This window comes from Mustela putorius, unplaced genomic scaffold, assembly GCF_011764305.1.
Source record: "Mustela putorius furo isolate JIRA1106 unplaced genomic scaffold, ASM1176430v1.1 tig00000421_pilon_pilon_pilon, whole genome shotgun sequence".
Classification (NCBI taxonomy): Eukaryota; Metazoa; Chordata; class Mammalia; order Carnivora; family Mustelidae; genus Mustela; species Mustela putorius.
Window position 1 is genome coordinate 8566177 of NW_025421375.1, and position 20042 is coordinate 8586218.

Consider the following 20042-nt stretch of genomic DNA (forward strand, 5'->3'; position numbering starts at 1 on the left):
GCTTTGGAAATCAAATACAAATAGATTCTACATAATCATTTAATTCTTCAAAATGCATTCATCAAATCAGGAATTCTATCTGGTACTAAAAAGAGAAAATATTTTTAGGCTAACTTGTTGAGTATCCAGCATCAAGTGAAGTTAAAAATCATTTTCTCATTGAGGCCATACTAAAATACACTACAGTAAAAACAAATATCCAATAAATGTTTGAAAAATTCATTGGCTGTTAGCAATTTGGAATGATTCTCGTGTATCTAGTGACACCGATAGTATTGTCTTTCTAGAAATACTTAATTTGCATTGTACTTTCATATTTCCATTTAAGTAAGAAAAATGTAGAAGTCATTCATCATATTCAGATATCCAGGAAAGAGTAATTAGCTTTAAAATATAGCTTTCAGTTGAAATTTTTCGTCCATCTTAATTCTGAATTAAACAGAGTAAAATGAACTCTGTCTCTTTAATCTATAAAGCAGAGCTATAAATACATAACAATATAGAATTTAGATCTGTGTTACCACGTTTTGTTGGAAGGTTCAATTACACAAGTATTCGAAAGACTGTGAGAGGAGGCGGCAATAGGCAAAAGAAACAGTTGAGAAACCTATGCTCTAAACTCCAGAAGAAAGTGTAGAAAGGAAAGCAAAAAGAGAAGTAGAAAGGAAAGGAAACATTCAGAAATTAAAAACGCCTACTTAAGTCACATGCACAAGAGAACACGTTCAGAGAAGCTAGAGCCACGGGTCCCAGACGTGCCCACCCCAACCAGGCCAACAGCACCTGCAGGATCCCCAGTGGCTCTTCCCTGTTCCTTCTTGGTGGCCCTGGTGGTGCTCAGCTGCCACTCCCTCGGCTCTCTGGGATGTGACCTGCCTCAGGACCACAGCCTGCAGATCTGGAGGGCCCTTATGCTCCTGTGACAAATGAGGAGACTATCTGCTAGCTCCTGTGACAACTACACAAACAACTTTGGCTTCCCCTAGGAGGTGTTTGACGGCAAGCAGCTGCAGAAGGCTCAAGCCCTCTCTGTCTCCATGTGACAAACCAGAAGACCTTCCACCTCTTCTGCACAGAGGCCTCACCTGCTCCCTGGAACACGACCCTCCTGGAGGAATTGTGCTCAGGACTTTCTGAGCAGCTGGGCCACCTGGAAGCCTGTCCCCTGCAGGAAGCAGGGGTGGGAGTGCTGCCCCTGGTGAATGGGGACTCCATCCTGAGGAGCTACTTCCAGAGAATCTCCCTCTATCTGCAAAAGAAGCATACAGCCCTTGTGCCTGGGAGATGGTCCGAGCAGGGATCATGAAACCCTTGTATGCATCAACAGCCTTGCGAAAGAGACTAAGGAGTGAAAGTGAGACTCATTTCAACATGGAAATGATTCCCTCTGACTAATAACATCACATATTCTGGAGTCCTGCCATCTCAGAGACTCTCATTTCTGTGGTTGCGAAGACATGAACACATGAGCTGTGTGTAATTCAGGAGTACAAACAGGTTTAACAATTAGGACATAAGAGCATGAATATTCACTGAACTCATGCACTGAAACGAACCTAGCTGTGCATGTTCTGTAGGGAACAGCATAAATATTTGTAGCAATCATCTTATCTTAATTCTGACAGCTATATATGGGAATATTGTTTGTCTCCTCCTCCAAAATTCGTGGGAACAGTGGTCCTACACTTCAGTACCTGACTTGCAAAGGAGGCCGCCTCCCAAACTGGAATTCTGGGAAAGGCTGATCCATTCTTCCTCCATTGGAAAGAAACATTTTATTTATCATCAGTGATGAGACGGTGGCTTCTATGAACATCTGAAAGTTGAGAATAAATATCTAGTTGGAAGTGCAGAAGAACATGCTATTTCCTTAACCTTCTGGCACACACACTGCCCTCTACCCTCCCCCAACCCTCATTCCAGAACACATTCCCCTGTCCTAACAGGATCCTTCCTCAACAAGTCAGAAGTCCCCAAGCCCCTTGGCATTCATTCTCTTGACCTCTTAGCCTGTTCACACAAGAGCTTTCTATTCTGCTGTCAACTAAGCTTAAAGCTTTTTCGAAGGAGCAGCAGAATAAAGCAAGTAGACAACAAAAATGCATTGAAATCTCTAGGTTTTGCAGAAGCACCTGCTAGAGAGGCTTTGCTCGGATTTCCATCCAATATGATGGAACAGCAGCTGGGGCTGAAAGGAAACAGAAAGCAGGATCAGGTTGAAGGGTGGTCTAGTGAAGGTCCTCTCCGGGAAGACCGCCTCCTGGTGGCCACGTGCGACAAGGGTGGTGACCAAAATGGGACCTCTTCTGAGAATGTCTCTTCCAGCTACATAAAGCCTACTTGTGGACATCCAGAGGTTCTAATGCTGTCATAAACCCGTTTCCTTACTCTGTCTATAACAAAGCGTAAGTCATGTCCTGATAATCCCTATAGCCATAGTCAGTTTTAATCCCAATGTTCTTGATTATTAAATACTGGAAAGTGTTGGAGAACCAAGCAGCAAAGGCCAAATGCAGGGGCCAGGGGAGTGAGTACCCTTGCCAACATTTTTTAAAAGATTTTATTTCTTTATTTGAGAGAGACAGAGAGGCAGAGCATGAGAGGGTGGAAGGTCAGATGGAGAAGCACACTCCCCACTGAGCAGGTAGCCTAATGTAGGACTCTATCCTAGGACCATGAGATGATGACCTGAGCTCAAGGCAGATGCTTGAAGGACTGAGCCAGCCAGGCGCCCTGACCCCCGCCAACTTTCCATTCCCAGGCATTGCTATTTAGCCTGCCAGGGGACATAGAGGAGGCAGGGCTCAGGGTTGGGTGCCCAGGGACAGGCTGGGAGACTCACCCTGCACTATTGGCCACAAGCAGCCAAGGTCTGGCAGTGACAGAAGCCAAAGTGTGCACTTGCCCTCCCTCCACTCTCCTGTCAGCTGATTGCTGTGCTGTGGAGTTCAAGGCCCCCAGAAATCCGGTCCCACACAGAAACACACTAATTCCAGGGCTCCTGTGCAAAGAATCCCGGAGCTCAACTGTGCCTGTGTTGGAGCACTCACTAAGTTCTTGTTACACCAGGAGTAGGACATTCCTTTGCTCAGAAAACCACACTGACGTCTGGAAACATGTAAGTGTTGAAAGTCAGCAGCAGTGTGGAACCTGGAAGGAGAACAGAAATGGGAAAGTGTCCACTGGATTAGTGACTTATCCTCAGGAGGTGGAACAGTTGGACAGTAGGGCAGCATTGAGTCAACTATATCTCTGTGTCCTTCCTGAGACTGAGAAGGTTCAAGTGGACACTGGGAGCACAGAATTCTTCTAGGTGGATGTGGCCTATGATAGTGTCCCCACCGTGGGTCACCCTGACAGGACAACAGCCTGCAACGTGTTGGAAGGAGAAGGGTTAGTCTAGTGCCAGCTGCAAACATCTATCTCATTGGCAGAAAAATCTAATGTCTCATGAGTACTCATTTAATTTTTTAATTTTTATTTTTTTTTATTAACACAATGTATACTAGCCCCAGGGGTACAGGTCTGTATTTACACACTTCACAGCTCTCACTGTAGCACATACCCTCCCCAATGTCCATAACCTCACCTCCGTCTCCCTAACCCTCTTTCCCCTGGCTACCCTCAGTTTCTTTTGTGAGATTAAGAGTCTCTTAATGGTTTGTCTCCCTCCCTATCCCATCTTCTTTCATTTATTCTTTTCCTACTCCCAAACTGCCCATGTTGCTTCTCAACTTCCTCATATCAGGGAGATTATATGATAATTGTCTTTCTCTTATTGAATTCATTCAATGGGCATAACCTCTCTAATTCCATCCCATCATTGCAAATGGCAAGATTTCATTTCTTTTGATGACTGCATGGTATTCTATTTTATATATATACACCACATCTGCTTTATTCATTCATCTGTTGATGACATCTAGGTTCTTTCCGTAATTTGGCTCTTGTGGACACTGCTACTGTTAACATTCGGGTGCACGTGCCCCTTCGTATCACTGTATTTGTATCTTTAGGGTAAATACCCAGGAGTCCAATTGCTGGTGTGAACGGCAGCTCTATTTTCAACTTTCTTAGGAACCTCCATGCTGTTTTCCAGCATGGTCGCACCAGCTTGCATTCCCACCAACAGTGTAGGCAGGTTCCCCTTTCTCCCCTCCCTCCCCGCATCTGTCATTTCCTGACTTGTTAATTTTAGCCATTTTGACTGGTGTGAGCTGGTATCTCATGGTGGTTTTGATTTGTATTTCCCTGACACCGAGCACTTTTTCATGTGTCTGTTGGCCATCTGGATGTCTTCTTTGTGGATATGCCTGTTCATGTCCTTTGCCCATTTCTTGATTCGATTACCTGTTCTTTGGGTGTTGGGTTTGCTAAGCTCTTTATAGATTTTGATACTAGCCCTTTTTCTGATATGTCGTTTGCAAATATCTTTTCCCATCCTGTCAGTTGTCTTTTGGATTTGTTAGCTGTTTCCTTTGCTCTGCTGAGCTTTTGATCTTGATGAAGTCCCAACAGTTCATTTGTTTGCCCTTGCTTCCCTTTCCTTTGGTGATGTTCCTAGGAAGTAATTGCTGCAGCTAAGGTCAAAGAGGTTGCTGCCTGTGTTCTCCTCAAAGATTTTGATGGATTCCTTTCTCACATTGAGGTCCTTCGTCCATTTGGTCTGTTTTCATGTGTGGTGTAAGGAAATGGTCCAGCTTCATTTCTCTGCATGTGGCTGTCCAATTTTCCCAACACAATTTGTCGAAGAGACTGTCTTTTTTCCGTTGGACATTCTTTCCTGCTTTGTCAAAGAATATTTGACCATAAAGTCAAGGGTCTGTTTCTGGGCTCTCTATTCTGTTCCACTGATCTGTGTGTCTGTTTTTGGGCCAGTACCATACTGTCTTGATGATGACAGCTTTGCAATAGAGTTTGAGGTCTGGAATTGTGATGCCACCGATTTTGACTTTCTTGTTCAGTATTCCTCTGGCTATTTGAGGTCTCTTCTGGTTCCATATAAATTATAGGATTCTTTGTTTCATTTCTTTGAAAAAATGGATGGGCTTTTGATAGGGATTGCATTAAATGTGTAGATTGCTTTAGTAGCGTAGACATTTTCACAATATTTGTTCTTCCAATCCATGAGCGTGGAACATTTTTCCATTTCTTTGTGTCTTCCTCAATTTCTTTCATGAATACTTTATAGTTTTCTGACTATGAATTCTTTGCCACTTTGGTTAGGTTTCTTCCTAGGTATCTTATGGTTTTGGGTGCAGTTGTAAATGGAATTGATTCCTTAAGTTCTCTTTCTTCTGTCTTGTTTTGGTGTAAAGAAATGCAACTGTATTCTGTGCATTGATTTTATATCCTCACACTTTACTGCATTCATATACAAATTCTAGTAGATTTGGACTGGTGTCTATTTGGTTTTCCACATATAATATCATATCATCTGCAAAGAGTGAATATTTGACTTCTTCTTTGCTATTTGGATGCCTTTAATTTCTTTTTGTTGCCTGATTGCTGAGGCTAGGACTTCTACTACTATGTTCAATAGCAGTGGTGGTAATGGACATCCCTGTCGTGTTCCCTCACCTTAGGGGAAAAACTCTCAGTTTTTCTCCACTGCGAATGATATTTGGAGTGGGTTTTTCATAGATGGCTTTGATGATATTGAGGTATGTATCCTCTATCCCTACACTTTGAAGAATTTTGAACAGGAAAGGGTGCTGTACTTCGTCCAATGCTTTTTCAGCATCTATTGAGAGTCTCATATGTTTCTTGTTCTTTCTTTTAGTAATGTATTGTCTCACATAATGTATTGTATCACACCGATTGATTTGTGGATGTTGAACCAACCCAGCAGCTCAGGAATAAATCCCACTTGGTCATGGTAAATCATCCTTTTAATGTACTGTTGGATCCTATTGGCTAGTATTTTGGTGAGAACTTTCGCATCTGTGTTCATCAAGGATATTGGTCTGTAATTCTCTTTTTTGGTGGGATCTTTGTCTGGTTTGGGATCAAGGTAATGCTGGCCTCATAAAATGAGTTTGGAAGTTTTCCCTCCATTTCTATTTTTTGTAACAATTTCAGGGGAATAGATATTAATTCTTCTTCAAATGTTTCTAGAATCCCCCTGGGAAGCCGTCTGGCCCTGGGCTCTTGTTTGTTTGGAGAGTTTTTGATGACTGTTTCAATCTCCTTACTGGTTATGGGTCTGTTCAGGTTTTCTCTTTTTTCCTGGTCCAGTTGTGGTAGTTAATATATCTCTAGGAATGTTTCCATTTCTTCCAGATTGTCAAATTTGCTGGCAGATAGTTGCTCATAATATGTACTTATAATTGTTTGTATTTCTTTGGTGTAGGTTGTGATCTCTCCTCTTTTCATTCATTCTTTTATTTATTTGGGTCCTTTCTCTTTTCTTTTTGATAAGTCTTGCCCCGGGGTTTATCAATCTTATTCATTCTTTCAAAGAACCATCTCCTAGTTTCATTGATTTGTTCTATTGTTTTTTTGGTTTCTATTTAATTGATTTCTGCTCTGATCTTTCTCCTGCTGGGTTTAGGCTTTCCTTGTTGTTCTTTTTCCAGGTCCTTTATGTGTAGAGTAAGGTCGTGTATGTGAGACCTTTCTTGTTTCTTGAGAAAGGCTTGTATTGCTATATATTTTCCTCTCAGGACTGCCTTTGCTGTGTCCCCCAGATTTTGAACCATTGTGTTTTCATCATCATTTGTTTCCATTAATTTTTTCAATTCTTTTTTAATTTCCCAGTTGACACATTCATTCTTAAGACGGATGCACTTTAGTCTACATGTATTTGGGTTCTTTCAGAATTTCTTCTTGTGATGGAGTTCTAGCTTCAGAGCATTATGGTTTTAAAGTGTGCAGGGAATGATCCCAATCTTTTAATGCCAGTTGAGACCTGATTTAGGACCCAGGATGTGATGTATTCTGGAGAATGTTCCAGTTGCACTGGAGAAGAACGTGTTTTTTGTTGCTTTGAGATGGAGGGTTCTGAATATATCTGTTATGTCCCTCTGGTTCAGTGTGTCACTTAAGGCTTTTACCTCCTTGTTGATCTTTTGCTTGGATGATCTGTCCATTTCAGTGAGGGGAGTGTTAAGATCGCTACTATTATTGTATTCTTGTCGCTGTGTTTCTTTGATTTTATTATTAATTGATTTATAAAATTGGTTGCTCCCTTGTTAGGGGCATAGATACATCCAATTGTTAAATCTTCTTGTTAGACAAACCCTTTGAGTATGATATAGTGTCATCTCTTTGTAGAGTCTTTGTCTTGAAATCTAATTGATCTGATATAAGGATTGCCACCCCAGCTTTCTTTTGATGTCCATTAGCATGGTAAAGTTTTTCCACCCCCTTTATATCTGGAGGTGTCTTCGGGTCTAAAATTAGTTTCTTGTAGGCAGCATATTGATGTTTTTTTTTTAATTGATTCTGATACCCTGTGTCTTTTGCTTGGGGTTTTCACCCCATGTGCATTCAGGGTAACTATTGATAAATATGAATTTAGTGCCATTGTATTGCCTGTAAGGTGACTCTTACTGTATATTGTGTCTGTTCCTTTCTGGTCTACTACTTTTGGCCTCTCTCTTTGCTTAGAGGACCCCTTTCAATATTTCCTGTAGAGCTGGTTTGGTGTTTACAAATTGTTTTTGTTTTTGTTTGTTCTGGAAGCTTTTTATCTCTCCTTCTATTTTCAATGATAGCCTAGCTGGATATAGTATTCTTGGCTACATATTTCTCTCTCTTAGTGCTCTGAATATATCACACCAGTTCTTTCTGGCCTGCCAGGTCTCTGTGGAATGTCTGTTGCCAATCTAATATTTTTACCATTGTATGTTACAGACTTCCTGTCCCTTGCTGCTTTCAGGATTTTCTCTTTGTCACTAAGACTTGTAAATTTTACTATTAACTGATGGGGTGTGGACCTATTCTTACTGATTTTGAGGGGGTTTCTCTGTGCCTCCGGGATTTTGATGCTTGTTCCCTTTGCCATATTAGGGAAATTCTCTATAATAATTCTCTCCAATATACCTGCTGCTCCCCAATCTCTCTCTTCTTCTTCTGGAATCCCAATTACTCTAATGTTGTTTTGTCTTATGGTATCACTTATCTCTTGAATTCTCCCCTCAAGGTCCAGTAGTTGTGTGCCTCTCTTTTGCTCAGCTTCTTTATTCTGTGTCATCTGGTCTTCTAGATCACTAATTCTCTCTTCTGCCTCATTTATCCTAGCCTCTAGTTTTGATTGTACCTCATTAATAGCTTTTTTAACTTCAACTTGGTTAGATTTTAGTTCTTTTATTTCTCCAGAAAGGGCTTTTATTTCTCCACACAGGATTTCTCTAATATCTTTCATGCCTTATTTTTGAGCCCAGCTAGCAACTTGAGGAACATCATTTTGAACTCTAGACTGAGATATTATGAAAGTCCATATTGATTAGGTCCCTAGCCTTTGGTACTGCCTCTTGTTCTTCTTCTTCTTCTTTTTTTTTTTGAGTGCATTTTTCCACCTTCTCATTTTATCCAGATAAGAATATATGAAGGAGTGAATAAAATACTAAAAGTGTGGTTAGGATGCCAGGAAAATGTGCTCTAACCAAGTCAGAAGAGACCCCAAATCATGGGGGGAAGATATGGGGAAAATAGGAGTTCAGAAAAAAAAAATTAAAAAAAGAAAAATATATAAAAAAGAAAATATGTATATTGGATTGGTGACAAGAACAGTCACACACATAATTTTGGGTGTATTTTGGTCTCTTAAAATAAACTCTCTCCGAAAATTTAAAAGAATGAAAAATACACACACACACACACACACACACACACACACACACACACATACTAAGGGTATGTTTACTAAGGGTAAACGATGAAGGGATGGAATATGACTATAAAGTTGTATGTTTTAAAAAACAATTTCTAAAAAAGGAGTTGATAAGATTAGTGGAGAGAATTTTCTCAGGCTGGAGACTAGAATAAAGACCTGTGTAGATTTAGGGTATATTTTGACCTATTAGAAGAAGTTGTATCCCAAATTGTTTGGAAGAAAAAACCCTATGTGTATACAAGTAAAGTTAGATACACCGAAGGATAATATATGAGTATAATAATGAAGGTTCAAAAAAGATTTTTTTTAATAAAAGGTATTGTTAAGATAAGCTAGTTAAAAAATGTTAAATGAGGAAAGAGCAAAAGTCAAAAAAATTTTAGCTTAAGAATAAAATAAAATAAAAAAAAAATTAATTCATTTTGCCAGACTAAAGAACATGGGGAGAAAGTCATGAAATTCATGCTTTGCTTGCTCCTCCTCTGGAATTCCACTGTTCTCCTTGGAAGTGAACTTGGTCTTGGCTGAATTTCTTGCTGATCTTCTGGGGGAGATGCCTGTTGTAGTGATTCTCAAGTGTACTTGCTTGAAGCAGAATTGCATGGCCCTTACCAGAGGCCGGGTTAAGGAATTCACTCGGGTTCACTGTCGGGAGCTTTTGTTCCCTGAAGGGTTTCCATAGAGTTCTGTAGGATGGAATGAAAATGGAATGAAAACGGTGGCCTCCCAATCTCTGGCCTGGAGGAGCCGAGAGCTCTGGGCCCCTCTCCAGAGCATGCCTTTGGAGAAATGTGCTCAATCACTCCCACCTCCCAGGCCTCTGGCCGCACTCCAAGCTCCCACAGCCCATGACCAAGTGTTGCTGGCACACAGCCCCACCTGGAGTCTCCAAACCCAGCAGATCCCTGCTCTCTTCTGAGGGGATCTTCCAGGATCTTGTGGGATCCCTGCTCACAGAGCAGTGGTCTGCCTAAGCCATGGATCACAGTTTAAGGTAGGCCCAACTTGAGAGCTCACTTCTGGACTCCCCGCTCTTATACCTGGGAGCTCTGCAACGCTCAAACACCCCCGAACCTTCTGTGTCCCCACAGGAAATAATAACACACTATCTGTGCGTGGGCTTCACCCCGGCTTAGTCTCTGGAGTGATGTCCCTCAGTGGAACAGACTTCTAAAAGTTCTGATTTTTTGCTCCATTGCTTCACCACTTGCCGGGAGCTGGACCCTCCCCATGAGGTCTATCTTCCATTGCTTTGGATTCACTTCTCCGCAGGTCCCACCTTTCAGAAAGTGGTCAATTTTCTGTTTCTAGAATTGCTGTTCTTCAATCTCCTGTTGGATTGGTAGGTGTTTGGATTGGTTTGATAAACTACCTAGCTGATCTCCTGCTACCTGATGTAAAGTCAGCCCACTCCTTCTCCACCATCTTGACTCCTCCCCACTCTCATGAGTGTTTGAAAGGGATCCTGAGAACTTGTTTTTGGAACTTAAAGTTCCAAAGTCATGTAGGTGACTCCTCCCACACCTCCTGTTGCCATACACAGCCACAGTCAACAAGCCTTTGGCATCTACAGTGTGATCTAGAATCCTTGATCACTCACCTCCTCCGCGTGCCTGAATTCATGCCATGGCCTCTCCTGGGTCTCAAAACCTCTGTCCATCTCTATTCTTCACATCATTTAACAGCTGCTTCCAGACAAGTAGTTATCTCACAACTCCTTTGTGTTCCACCTTGGATATTGGTTCGATCTGAATATTCTCACTCTGGGTTTCTGTTTTTCTCCAAACAGCTGGATAAATAAGTAGGATCCAAATGGGGTTACTGAGAAAACAGACATAATTGTTTCAAGGATCTCAGAAGGGTTAGACTGCTTTCACCTTTAGTGTTATCATCTTAAAAGATCCTCATCATTATTCTAATCCAGGTCCAGAGCAGAATCATTTGGATCCTTCAGTTCCCCTCATCTTCCTATCGGGAATTCTCAGGCAAACTTTTCCGGGCGTGAGTGGACATATCAGGTAGGTAGAGCTCTCAGGCAGGGTGAGGATCCTGTCTCCTCCCAGAGGAGGTAAAGAGATGAGTCCTGGGTGCCAGTCTCTTGTGATCTGGTTTGTGTGACTCCTCTCATCTCTCCTCAGAGCCGAGTACATGTGGATTGAACGAAAGGAAAATGAAGTGGCTCCTCTGGTAGAGCTGAGGGCCTCATGGGGACCCAAGAGTTGCTCTTGTGGGATCCTCTGGCCAAGGCAGACACTTTCCTGACTTGCAATTACCCAGTACAGCCTTCATTTCCCCCGTCTGCCGGAGCGGCTCGTCCCCAGTATTGCTACATCAAATTTGGCTGAGGCACACTCTGCCATTTTCTCAGCGGACAGGCCACTCTTTCACTTTTGTCACATTCAGACAGAACAGTTGTCTTCCCCCCCCCGCCCCCACAGCTGTCATGTTTTGCTTTCGAGGAAAGTTGACATGAGAAACAGAAAAAGTGATGTCTTCAAAATGAAAGAGAAACCCAGGGCAGCCCCTTGGCCCTCTCCTTCCTTCCCTCTGTGTGATCCTCATGATGACGTAAGACATGATCAGGACCAGCAAGTCAGAGTATGTCCAGTAAAGCATGTGGAAATATTAAGTTATTCACATTCTCTTTGTTGTTGTTACTTAAGTTGAAGATGCAACACCATGAATAAGGAAAGGTAACAAGGAAGCGTGTCCCTGACACCATAGCCTGGGCCTCACCCCCTGCATTCTGAGCACCAGACAGATGGCCAGACGAAGCTGCCTACTGGAAACACAGAGTCTGAATGAGCTAGTGAAAGTCATTACTTTCTTTGATGGAAGTTTCTGGTGAGACACCCAGTGAATTCCCCCTGTGCTCTGCTGAGAAATTTGAACCTAACAAGTGTTCTCTAGTTTCAGGAAAATTTGAACCATGGGGTATCCTGGGTGGCTCAATTGGTAGAGGATATGATTCTTACTCTAACTTCAGGTCTTGATGTCAGACTGTGAGTTCAAGCCCCATGTCAGTGTCCACGCTGTGTGTGGAGCTTACTTTAAAAAATGAAAAATGTTAAAATTCAGAGCTGTGATGGCACAATAAATGTATTCCGTTATTCAAGGTGAAAAGATGATAATCATTCTTTCCTCTACTTGGAGAAAACAAACATTTGCCCTCAGCATCTGAGAAGTTGACACCTTCTTCTGGTCAGGAGAGAAGGAGGTCAGCCCTGAGAGGGTCCCCAGTACAAAGACTCCAGGAACAAGGGCAAGGATCTAGGGGCAGGAAGTGCTTTGCTAACAAGGAAACCAGCCCCTGCACAGTAGCGGAATCTAGAATCCTCCACACATTGTGAGCCTGTCCTCAGGAGTGAGCCCACGAGAGCCTGGATGGAGGACACTCAGTCACTGCAGAGGAATGAGGTTAGTAGAGGTGACAACTACCTTGTCAGTGAGGTACTGCTGGGAAAATCCAGTCATCTGGATTTAGAACCTTGACACCTCCTCTTCCCAGACAAGAATCAGGCTTCCTGCTGGGGGCACTTGCAATGCCTTAGAGGGTTCTAACAAAACCTTGGTATTTATTGTCGTTCATTGGGGTTTTTTTTTTGGATATTACATAAGATGCAATGGCATAGAATTCTTGGAGGACACAAACTGTCTGTAAGGTCAGTGTGACAGATCTAGGAATAACAGGAATCCCTAGGATTGGAGGAGTTTCTCTCCATCATTTCCTGGGTCTCAGAGTCTTACCTGGACAGGTGATCTTTCTTACTGGTGAGCTGCCAGTGGTGTCTTGTGGCCATTGCTGAAATCTGAGGCCTGTTGTGATGCAGGCTTTAGAAATGAAAACACAAATACATTAAATTTTATGATTTAGCTCTACAAAACTCATTCAACACCTCAGTAATTATCTAGTGTTAAACAGAAAAAAACATTTTGACAATACCTTCCAGAGTACGTAGTAGCACGTGAAGTTAAAGATGAGGTTGTCGTGATGCCTGGGGGGCTCAGTCAGTTGGGCGGCCACTTTCAACTCAGGTCATGATCCCAGGGTGCTGGGATGGAGCCTCGCATCAGGCTCCCTATTCGTTGGGAGCCTGCTTATCCCTCACTGTCTGCCCGTTGCTCTGTCTACTTGTACTCTCTGTATCTATCTCTCTGTCAAATAAATAAATAAAAATCATAAAAAAATGATTTTGTCATATGAGGCAACATTCAAATTCAGTGCACTAAAAAACACATGTTAAGTAATCATTCCAGTTTTCACTTGCATTTAGCAATCTGGATTGATTGTAAGTGTTCAGGTACACCGAATTTATTATGTCCTTTTAGAAATTGTTAATTTGTATATGTACTCCATATACTTCACTGTATACATGTAAAGGAATTATAACTCACTCATCAATTTAATATACATAAGCATCAATAGCTTTAAAATATAACTATTAGCTTAAAATTTTTGGTTTCTTGACCATGATTTGTATAAACATCACTCCTTTTTAATTTTTTTTTAAGATTTTATTTATTAATTTGACAGAGCGAGATCATAAGTAGGCAGAGAGAGAAGAGGAGGAAGCAGGCTCCCTGCGGAGCAGAGAGCCGTATGTGGGACTTGATCCCAGTACCCTGAGATCATGAACGGAGACGAAGGCAGAGGCTTAACCCACTGAGCCACCCAGGCGCCCTTTTTTTTTTTTTTTGGTCAACCTTTTTTTAAATTAAAGCACAGACAAAAATACGCTATATAACGATATATACTGTGTCTCCCTGCTATTAAGTTTTCTTCAAAGTTGCAATTAAAAAAAAACATCCAAAATGATTCTGGAGGCAAGGATAAACTTAAGGAAAATAATACATGGTTGAGAAACCCATGCTCCAACCCAAGTAGAAAGTGTAGAAAGGAAAGGAAAAAGAGAAGTAGAAAGTAAGGGAAACATTCAGAAATCAAAAACTCCTGTGTGTCCTACTTAAACCACACGCACAATACAAGATGTTCAGAGAACCTAGAGCCACGGTTCCCCAACTTGCCCACCCCAGCCAGGCCAACAGCATCTGCAGGATACCCCATGGCCCTGCTCTGCTCCTTCTTGGTGGCCCTGGTGGTGCTCAGCTGCCACTCCCTCGGCTCTCTGGGATGTGACCTGCCTCAGGACCATGGCCTGCTGCACTGGAGGGCCCTGATGCTCCTGCGACAAATGAGGAGACTGTCTGCTAGCTCCTGTGACAACTACACAAACCACTTTGGCTTCCCCCAGGAGGCCTTCGACGGCAAGCAGCTGCAGAAGGCTCAAGCCCTCTCTGTCATCCATGTGACGAACCAGAAGACCTTCCACCTCTTCTGCACAGAGGCCTCACCTGCTCCCTGGAACACGACCCTCCTGGAGGAATTGTGCTCAGGACTTTCTGAGCAGCTGGGCCACCTGGAAGCCTGTCCCCTGCAAGAGGTGGGGGTGGGAGAGCCACCCCTGGTGAATGGGGACTCCATCCTGAGGAACTACTTCCAGAGAATCTCCCTCTATCTGCAAGAGAAGCAATACAGCCCTTGTGCCTGGGAGATGGTCCGAGCAGAGATCATGAAACCCTTGTATGCATCAACAGCCTTGCAAAGGAGACTAAGGAGCAGGAAGTGACACCCCTTTCAAGATGGAAATGGTTCTCTCTGAAGAATACTATCACAATCCCATGTGTCCTGTAGTGTCAAAGACTCTCATTTCTGCTGTCATCATGACATGAACTGAATCACTTTGTCACATGTGTTTCGGAGTATTAGGCAACATGAAGTCAACGTTACAAACACCTCTTGCTTGGAGATGACCATGCTGATCTGCCTATTTAACTATTTATTTCTTTATTTCACTATTTATAAGATTTAAGTTATTTTTTGTTGTATTATATTAGTTGTATTCCCTTTGTGGTTAAGAGAATTGTATATGTCTTATGGATATTAAATTCTTTATTTTCTGTTCATTAAATGTTTCTATAGAAAACTTCTTGCGTTTGTTTCTAATTGAAGCAGGAAACTAGTCTGATTACAACCTGATGAAAGAATGGACTGTACCACTCTCTCAGTCATTACTTTGTTTTCACATTAGACGTGATCGCATCGACTTCCTGGAAGTCACTTTGCATGCTGTCGTCATGGGAAAGGCAGAATTCCCAAACCAATGCTGTGTCTGTGTCTTGGATTTTGTACAAAAACTAACCTGGGGACAAGAACTGTAGTGAAGTAATATCAGTTATGTTAAAGGGAAGAGTGAGAAGAAGGGAAAACATGAATTTTGTAAGTAGAAAAGGAAGCAGACATGTCAGGATATAAAATGAAATGCACCAGATACATTCCACATCATTCGATAGACACCCAAGTGCGAATATTCTTAGCAAATGGATCGTCCAGGGTCACCCGAGTGGCTCAGTAGATTAAGTGTCTGCCTTAGGCTCAGGTCAGGATGACGGGGTCCCGGATCAAGACCTGCCTCAAACTCCGAGTTCAGCTGGGAGTCTGCTTCTCCCTCTCACACTGTCCCTGATTGTGTTCACTGTCTCTCTCTCTCTCTGTGTCATATAAATAAATAAAATCTTTAAACAAAAAAATAAACAAATCAAAAGAAACAACATGGACCCTTGATCCTGCCATTTACAAACCATTCCATTCACAGAAAACCCAGGGAGGGAAGCGGTTGCCTGGGAAGAGAGCGTAGAATGAGAAATGGTGCCTCAAGCCTCCTCTGGTAGATGTGCTACCAGAAAATCCATCTCCATCTGAGACAGAAGAAACAAAGTGACCTCCTCAGAAGGAGTCTGGGTCAAAATCAGAGACAGAAAAGAGTCACACTGCAAACAAAGGTGGGATGTCCCTCAGGCAGTAGTATAAGAGCAAATATTGGATAAGAGTTTATTTCAAAGCTGAGAAAGGCTTCAACGAATTGCGTCATAGCAAAGGGTACATGGAAAGGGTCCATGAAGCCGGGAAGTAGAAGGGTTGTGACCAAGGGGACCGGCTGTTTTGACTGAATTACTCACCAGGAAACCATACTGGTGACAGAGGAAAGGTGAGGAACAGAACAGAAGCTAGTGACTATAGATAGAGTATACATCTGAGAGATTTATGTTCTTTGGGCTAATTAAACTTCCATAAAAAAACAAAAAAGTAATTGAAATGGGTGATGCCTTCTAATGTCTTCTAAGCCATGTAAAGCATATCTAAAGAAAAGCAAACAAAAATGAAAAGGCATGAAAAGTGTATCGGAACATTCTGCAAATGAAAACACACTGTCCTATTGAAGACTCATGTATAGAAAGAACTGAAGATGAATGACGGGACAGGGCACCGCACACTGTTCCCCCAGGCCATCAGAAGCCCTCAGGTGCAGCACCCAGCCTCTCGGAGGGGATCCTACTGGTTCCCTGTGGCAGCATCTCAGCTCTGGGCTGTTAGCTGCCTCCTGTCCCCGGGCAGATTCACAGGGGGACCCACTGCTTCTGAACAGAGGAGGAGCATCAGTCCCTTCTCCAGAACCAGGGACACCTCCACTGCGACAAGGTGGGTGGTTGCCAGTTCCAGGAGGTCCATGCCAAGTCTTTCCTCCACGAGATGCTGCTGCTGAGCTTCACACTTTTCCTCACCTGAACCCATCCCTGCTGGGGCAGCCAGAACACTGGAAACCTGCGTGGTACCTGCGATGGGAGTAGGGGAGCCTCCCATGGATTTGAGGGCCCTGCCCTGGCCTTGAAGATGTGCTACCAGAAAATCCATCTCCATCTGAGACAGAAGAAACAAAGTGACCTCCTCAGAAGGAGTCTGGGTCAAAATCAGGTGACCCAACTCTTCTTCTTCAAATGAGGACATAAGGAAAGGGAAATGATAAAAAGGAAGAGAGTGGGAAAGGGACCTAGAAATTATATTCTTGACCTACAACACTAAGCCACATAGCCAAGAGTTCCATCTTTTTAAATCCCCCTCCTTCTTCTTCAGCCATACAATGTGTTGAGTTAACTTACTCAGCATTGTGGGTATAATATCTCTGTGGCAGGACTGTCCCTAAGGGCCTCTGTCCGCAGAACAGAGCTAGCTCAAGTTTTCACATGTTCACATATTGCAGGATCATCTGTCGTCTGGATCAACACAGAGCCTGTTGGAACGTTGTTCCTGATGTCACAGCTGCAGCAACAAGAACAAACCAACAACCCCCAAATGCAAGAAGACAGAAAACAACAACTCTTCTTAGATCCACTCAAAGCTGAGGTACCAGGGCCAGTCTCATCTGCAGTACCAGGAGAAAAGGAGCTCTCAGACAATCACACTGGCCAGGAGAAGGCACTGTTAGGAACTCGAACTATTACAGAAGCCTGGCTCGAGGCTCTGTGTGCTTCCACTGGACAGCTACAGTGTCCAGGCCTCCCTAGTTGGTGGAGCCCACAGTTTTTTTGAGTTGTACCTTCGGAATCTCCACTAGTCACCCTCTGTGAAGAGAAGAGGGACATCTACTGGCTTTGCCAGCAGAGGGAGGGGGAAAGCAATCACTCTAGAATAGTCTGAGGCTACCTCTCCACAGTGCTAGAGGCCAAAGGGATCTGTGACCAGAGGACTGCAGGAGGACTGTCAGGAACAGGGGACAGCACACTTCCTACTGGAGATGCAGGGGTGAGTCTGGACTCTCCAACAATGCATGTCCTGGAGACACCAAATCGCAATGTGTCTTCCATATTTGGAAATCGAGGCACGGTGCTGAAACTCCTTCCATCTGACATGAGAGTGGAATGAAAAGATGCCCTAAAGCTTCAGAGAATCTTTGACATTTAAGGCTTAGGAGGAGAAGGGGAGCCTGTGAAGGGCACAGCGATGGGGCAGCCAGTGCAGGTGGGATGCCACCAGGGAAGGATGATCTCCAGGAAGCGTGGCAGAAGGGAAGATTCAGAATTTCCCAAGAGGAACCTCAGGCAGGAATTTATCCCATGGGCTACAGGACTGCCCTGCATCTGGAATTCTGCTTCCATCTCCTTGTCTGATCATGAGAACCTCACTGGAGCTCTCTGCAGCTCAGTTTCCCCATTGTACAGTGAGGTGGAAATATTCCTAGAGCTGTTGTGATAATGAAGTGGCACATTTCAAAGCATCTGGTATCTTCCACTGAGTGAGAGTTTAACAGATGGGGATTATATTCTTATGTTTTCCCCAAAAAAGTGATCTTCTCTTAGCTTTTTACCTATGACTGACTGCAAAGGGCTGATCCTCCAAAATATCGTTGTGAATAAAAAATACCCATTTGCAACAGGTGTCCTATCCATTGAATGAAATTAGTTACACAGTAATGTAATACGTATACATATACACTGTGCCTATGTCCGCATACTCCATATGTTCTGGTACAGCACATGTCCCCTTCCTCCACGCCCTCCGAGATCCCATCCTTTCACTCTCCAATCACAGAGTTTCCCTCTCCCCAGTGGAGAAACCTCCTGTGAGCTCCCCTCCCCACTCCCTCCTCAGGAGCCTCTCCTGCCCATTCACACAGCTGCTTCCTTTTCCTTTGTGGTTTCTGTCTGGCCCTTTTACTTCCAATTACAAAGCCACAAAGAAGAACATAAGTTGTTTGAAATTTCCAGGTTTTTTCGAAACTCTCCTAGCAGAAGCCTGTTGTTTTTTTTCTCCTGGTGACTATTGCTGACCTGAGGGAATGTCCCCACTGCAGTGATGTCACAGTGGCAGGAGCAGAGAGGAGATAGGAGCAGGAGGCTGCTGTTCTGTGGCCCGTCACAGTCTTTACAGGGGAGGCTGCCAGCGACGGGGCAAGGTGGGCTAGACAGTGACCAGGTGTGCACACAGGCTCGTGTTGTATGTAGAAGTCTGTCCCTGTTGGGAGATTTTCCTCCAGAGCAAGCAAAGAAACACAAGCAAACACAAACAAAAACTTTCCTGGAATGAACGGACTCTGCTTGTGTTATAAGCCATGAACTTCAACAAAAATACTCCCTTCCTTTATTTTTTAAAAGGAGCAGATACGTTCCTAGTAAAAGTGAGCAGAAAGGTATTCCCCATCTGAGGTATTCCCCATCTGCCTTGCTCTGGAGCTTCAAGGTCTCTCCCGCATTTCAGCACCCCGCACCAGAGGGAACACTTGTCCAGTTGCTTCCCACAATGTAACAAGTAGTTCTAGGGTTGGGAACAAGGCTTCAATGAGCCATGGGTTGTCTTGTGGATGTTGCTGGTGTTTGAACTTGTTTTGATGTGAGCTTTGGAAATGAAATACAAATAGATTCTACATAATCATTTAATTATTCAAAACTTATTCATTGCATCAAGAATTCTATCTGGTATAAATAGAAAAAATATTTTGAGAATAACTAGATGAGTTATTCTCAAAATATTTCTCAATAATTCTCAAAGAATTATTATTATATTAATTATATTCATATAATATGATATAATATTATATTATATGTAATTATATTATTAATATATTATATATATTATGTATTATATAATTATATTATTATATTAATTATTTCTCAAAATAATTCTCAATATTATGAGAATAACTTGATGCGTTCTAGCGCAAGAGAAGTTAATTGAGGCCATATTAAAATACAGTACACAAAAAACAAACATCCAATAAATAATTGAATAATTCATTGGCTTTTTGCAATTTGGAATGATTATCAATATCTATTATTATGTCTTTCTACAAATTCTTAATTAGCATTGTGCTTTTATATTTCCATTTAAGTAAGAAAAAATTTAGAGGTTATTCATCATAATTAGATATCCAGTAAAGAATAAGTAGCTTAAACTATAGCTCTCAGTTGAAATTTTTGTCCATCTTAACACTGAATTAATTAAACAGAGTAAAATGAACATTTTCTTTTCTAATCTATTAAGCCGAGCTATACATACATAACTATATAGACTGCAGATCCATGTTACCAAGTTTTGTTGGAAGGTTCAAATACATAAATATTCAAAAGACTGTGACAGGACGCAGCAATAGGAAAAAGAAACGGTTGAGAAACCCACGCTCTACAACCCAGGAGAAAGTGTAGAAAGGAAAGCAAAAAGAGAAGTAGAAAGGAAGGGAAACGTTCAGAAATCGAAAACTCCTGTGTCCCCTACTTAAACCACACGCACAAGACAAGATGTTCAGAGAACCTAGAGCCACGGTTCCCCAACTTGCCCACCCCAGCCAGGCCAACAGCACCTACAGGATCCCCG

General features: G+C 42.6%; 1 protein-coding gene and 1 pseudogene across 2 annotated transcripts; both read left to right on the forward strand.

Moving 5' to 3' along the window:
* The first annotated feature begins 707 nt into the window (after nt 1-707).
* On the forward strand, nt 708-1395 carry LOC101685234 (annotated as a pseudogene). The gene has a single exon (XR_001181002.2). The product of XR_001181002.2 is annotated as an interferon alpha-1/2-like (transcript).
* Nucleotides 1396-13902: 12507 nt separating this feature from the next.
* On the forward strand, nt 13903-14650 carry LOC101676050 (interferon alpha-1/2-like). Its single transcript, XM_045079697.1, has one exon. The coding sequence runs from the start codon at nt 13903-13905 to the stop codon at nt 14464-14466; it is 564 nt and encodes a 187-aa protein (XP_044935632.1). The 3' UTR covers nt 14467-14650.
* The last annotated feature ends 5392 nt before the right edge of the window (nt 14651-20042 follow it).

Excerpts from the sequence above, each read along its gene's own strand:
- LOC101676050 (XM_045079697.1), top strand. The coding sequence starts at position 13,903 with ATGGCCCTGCTCTGCTCCTTCTTGGTGGCCCTGGTGGTGCTCAGCTGC.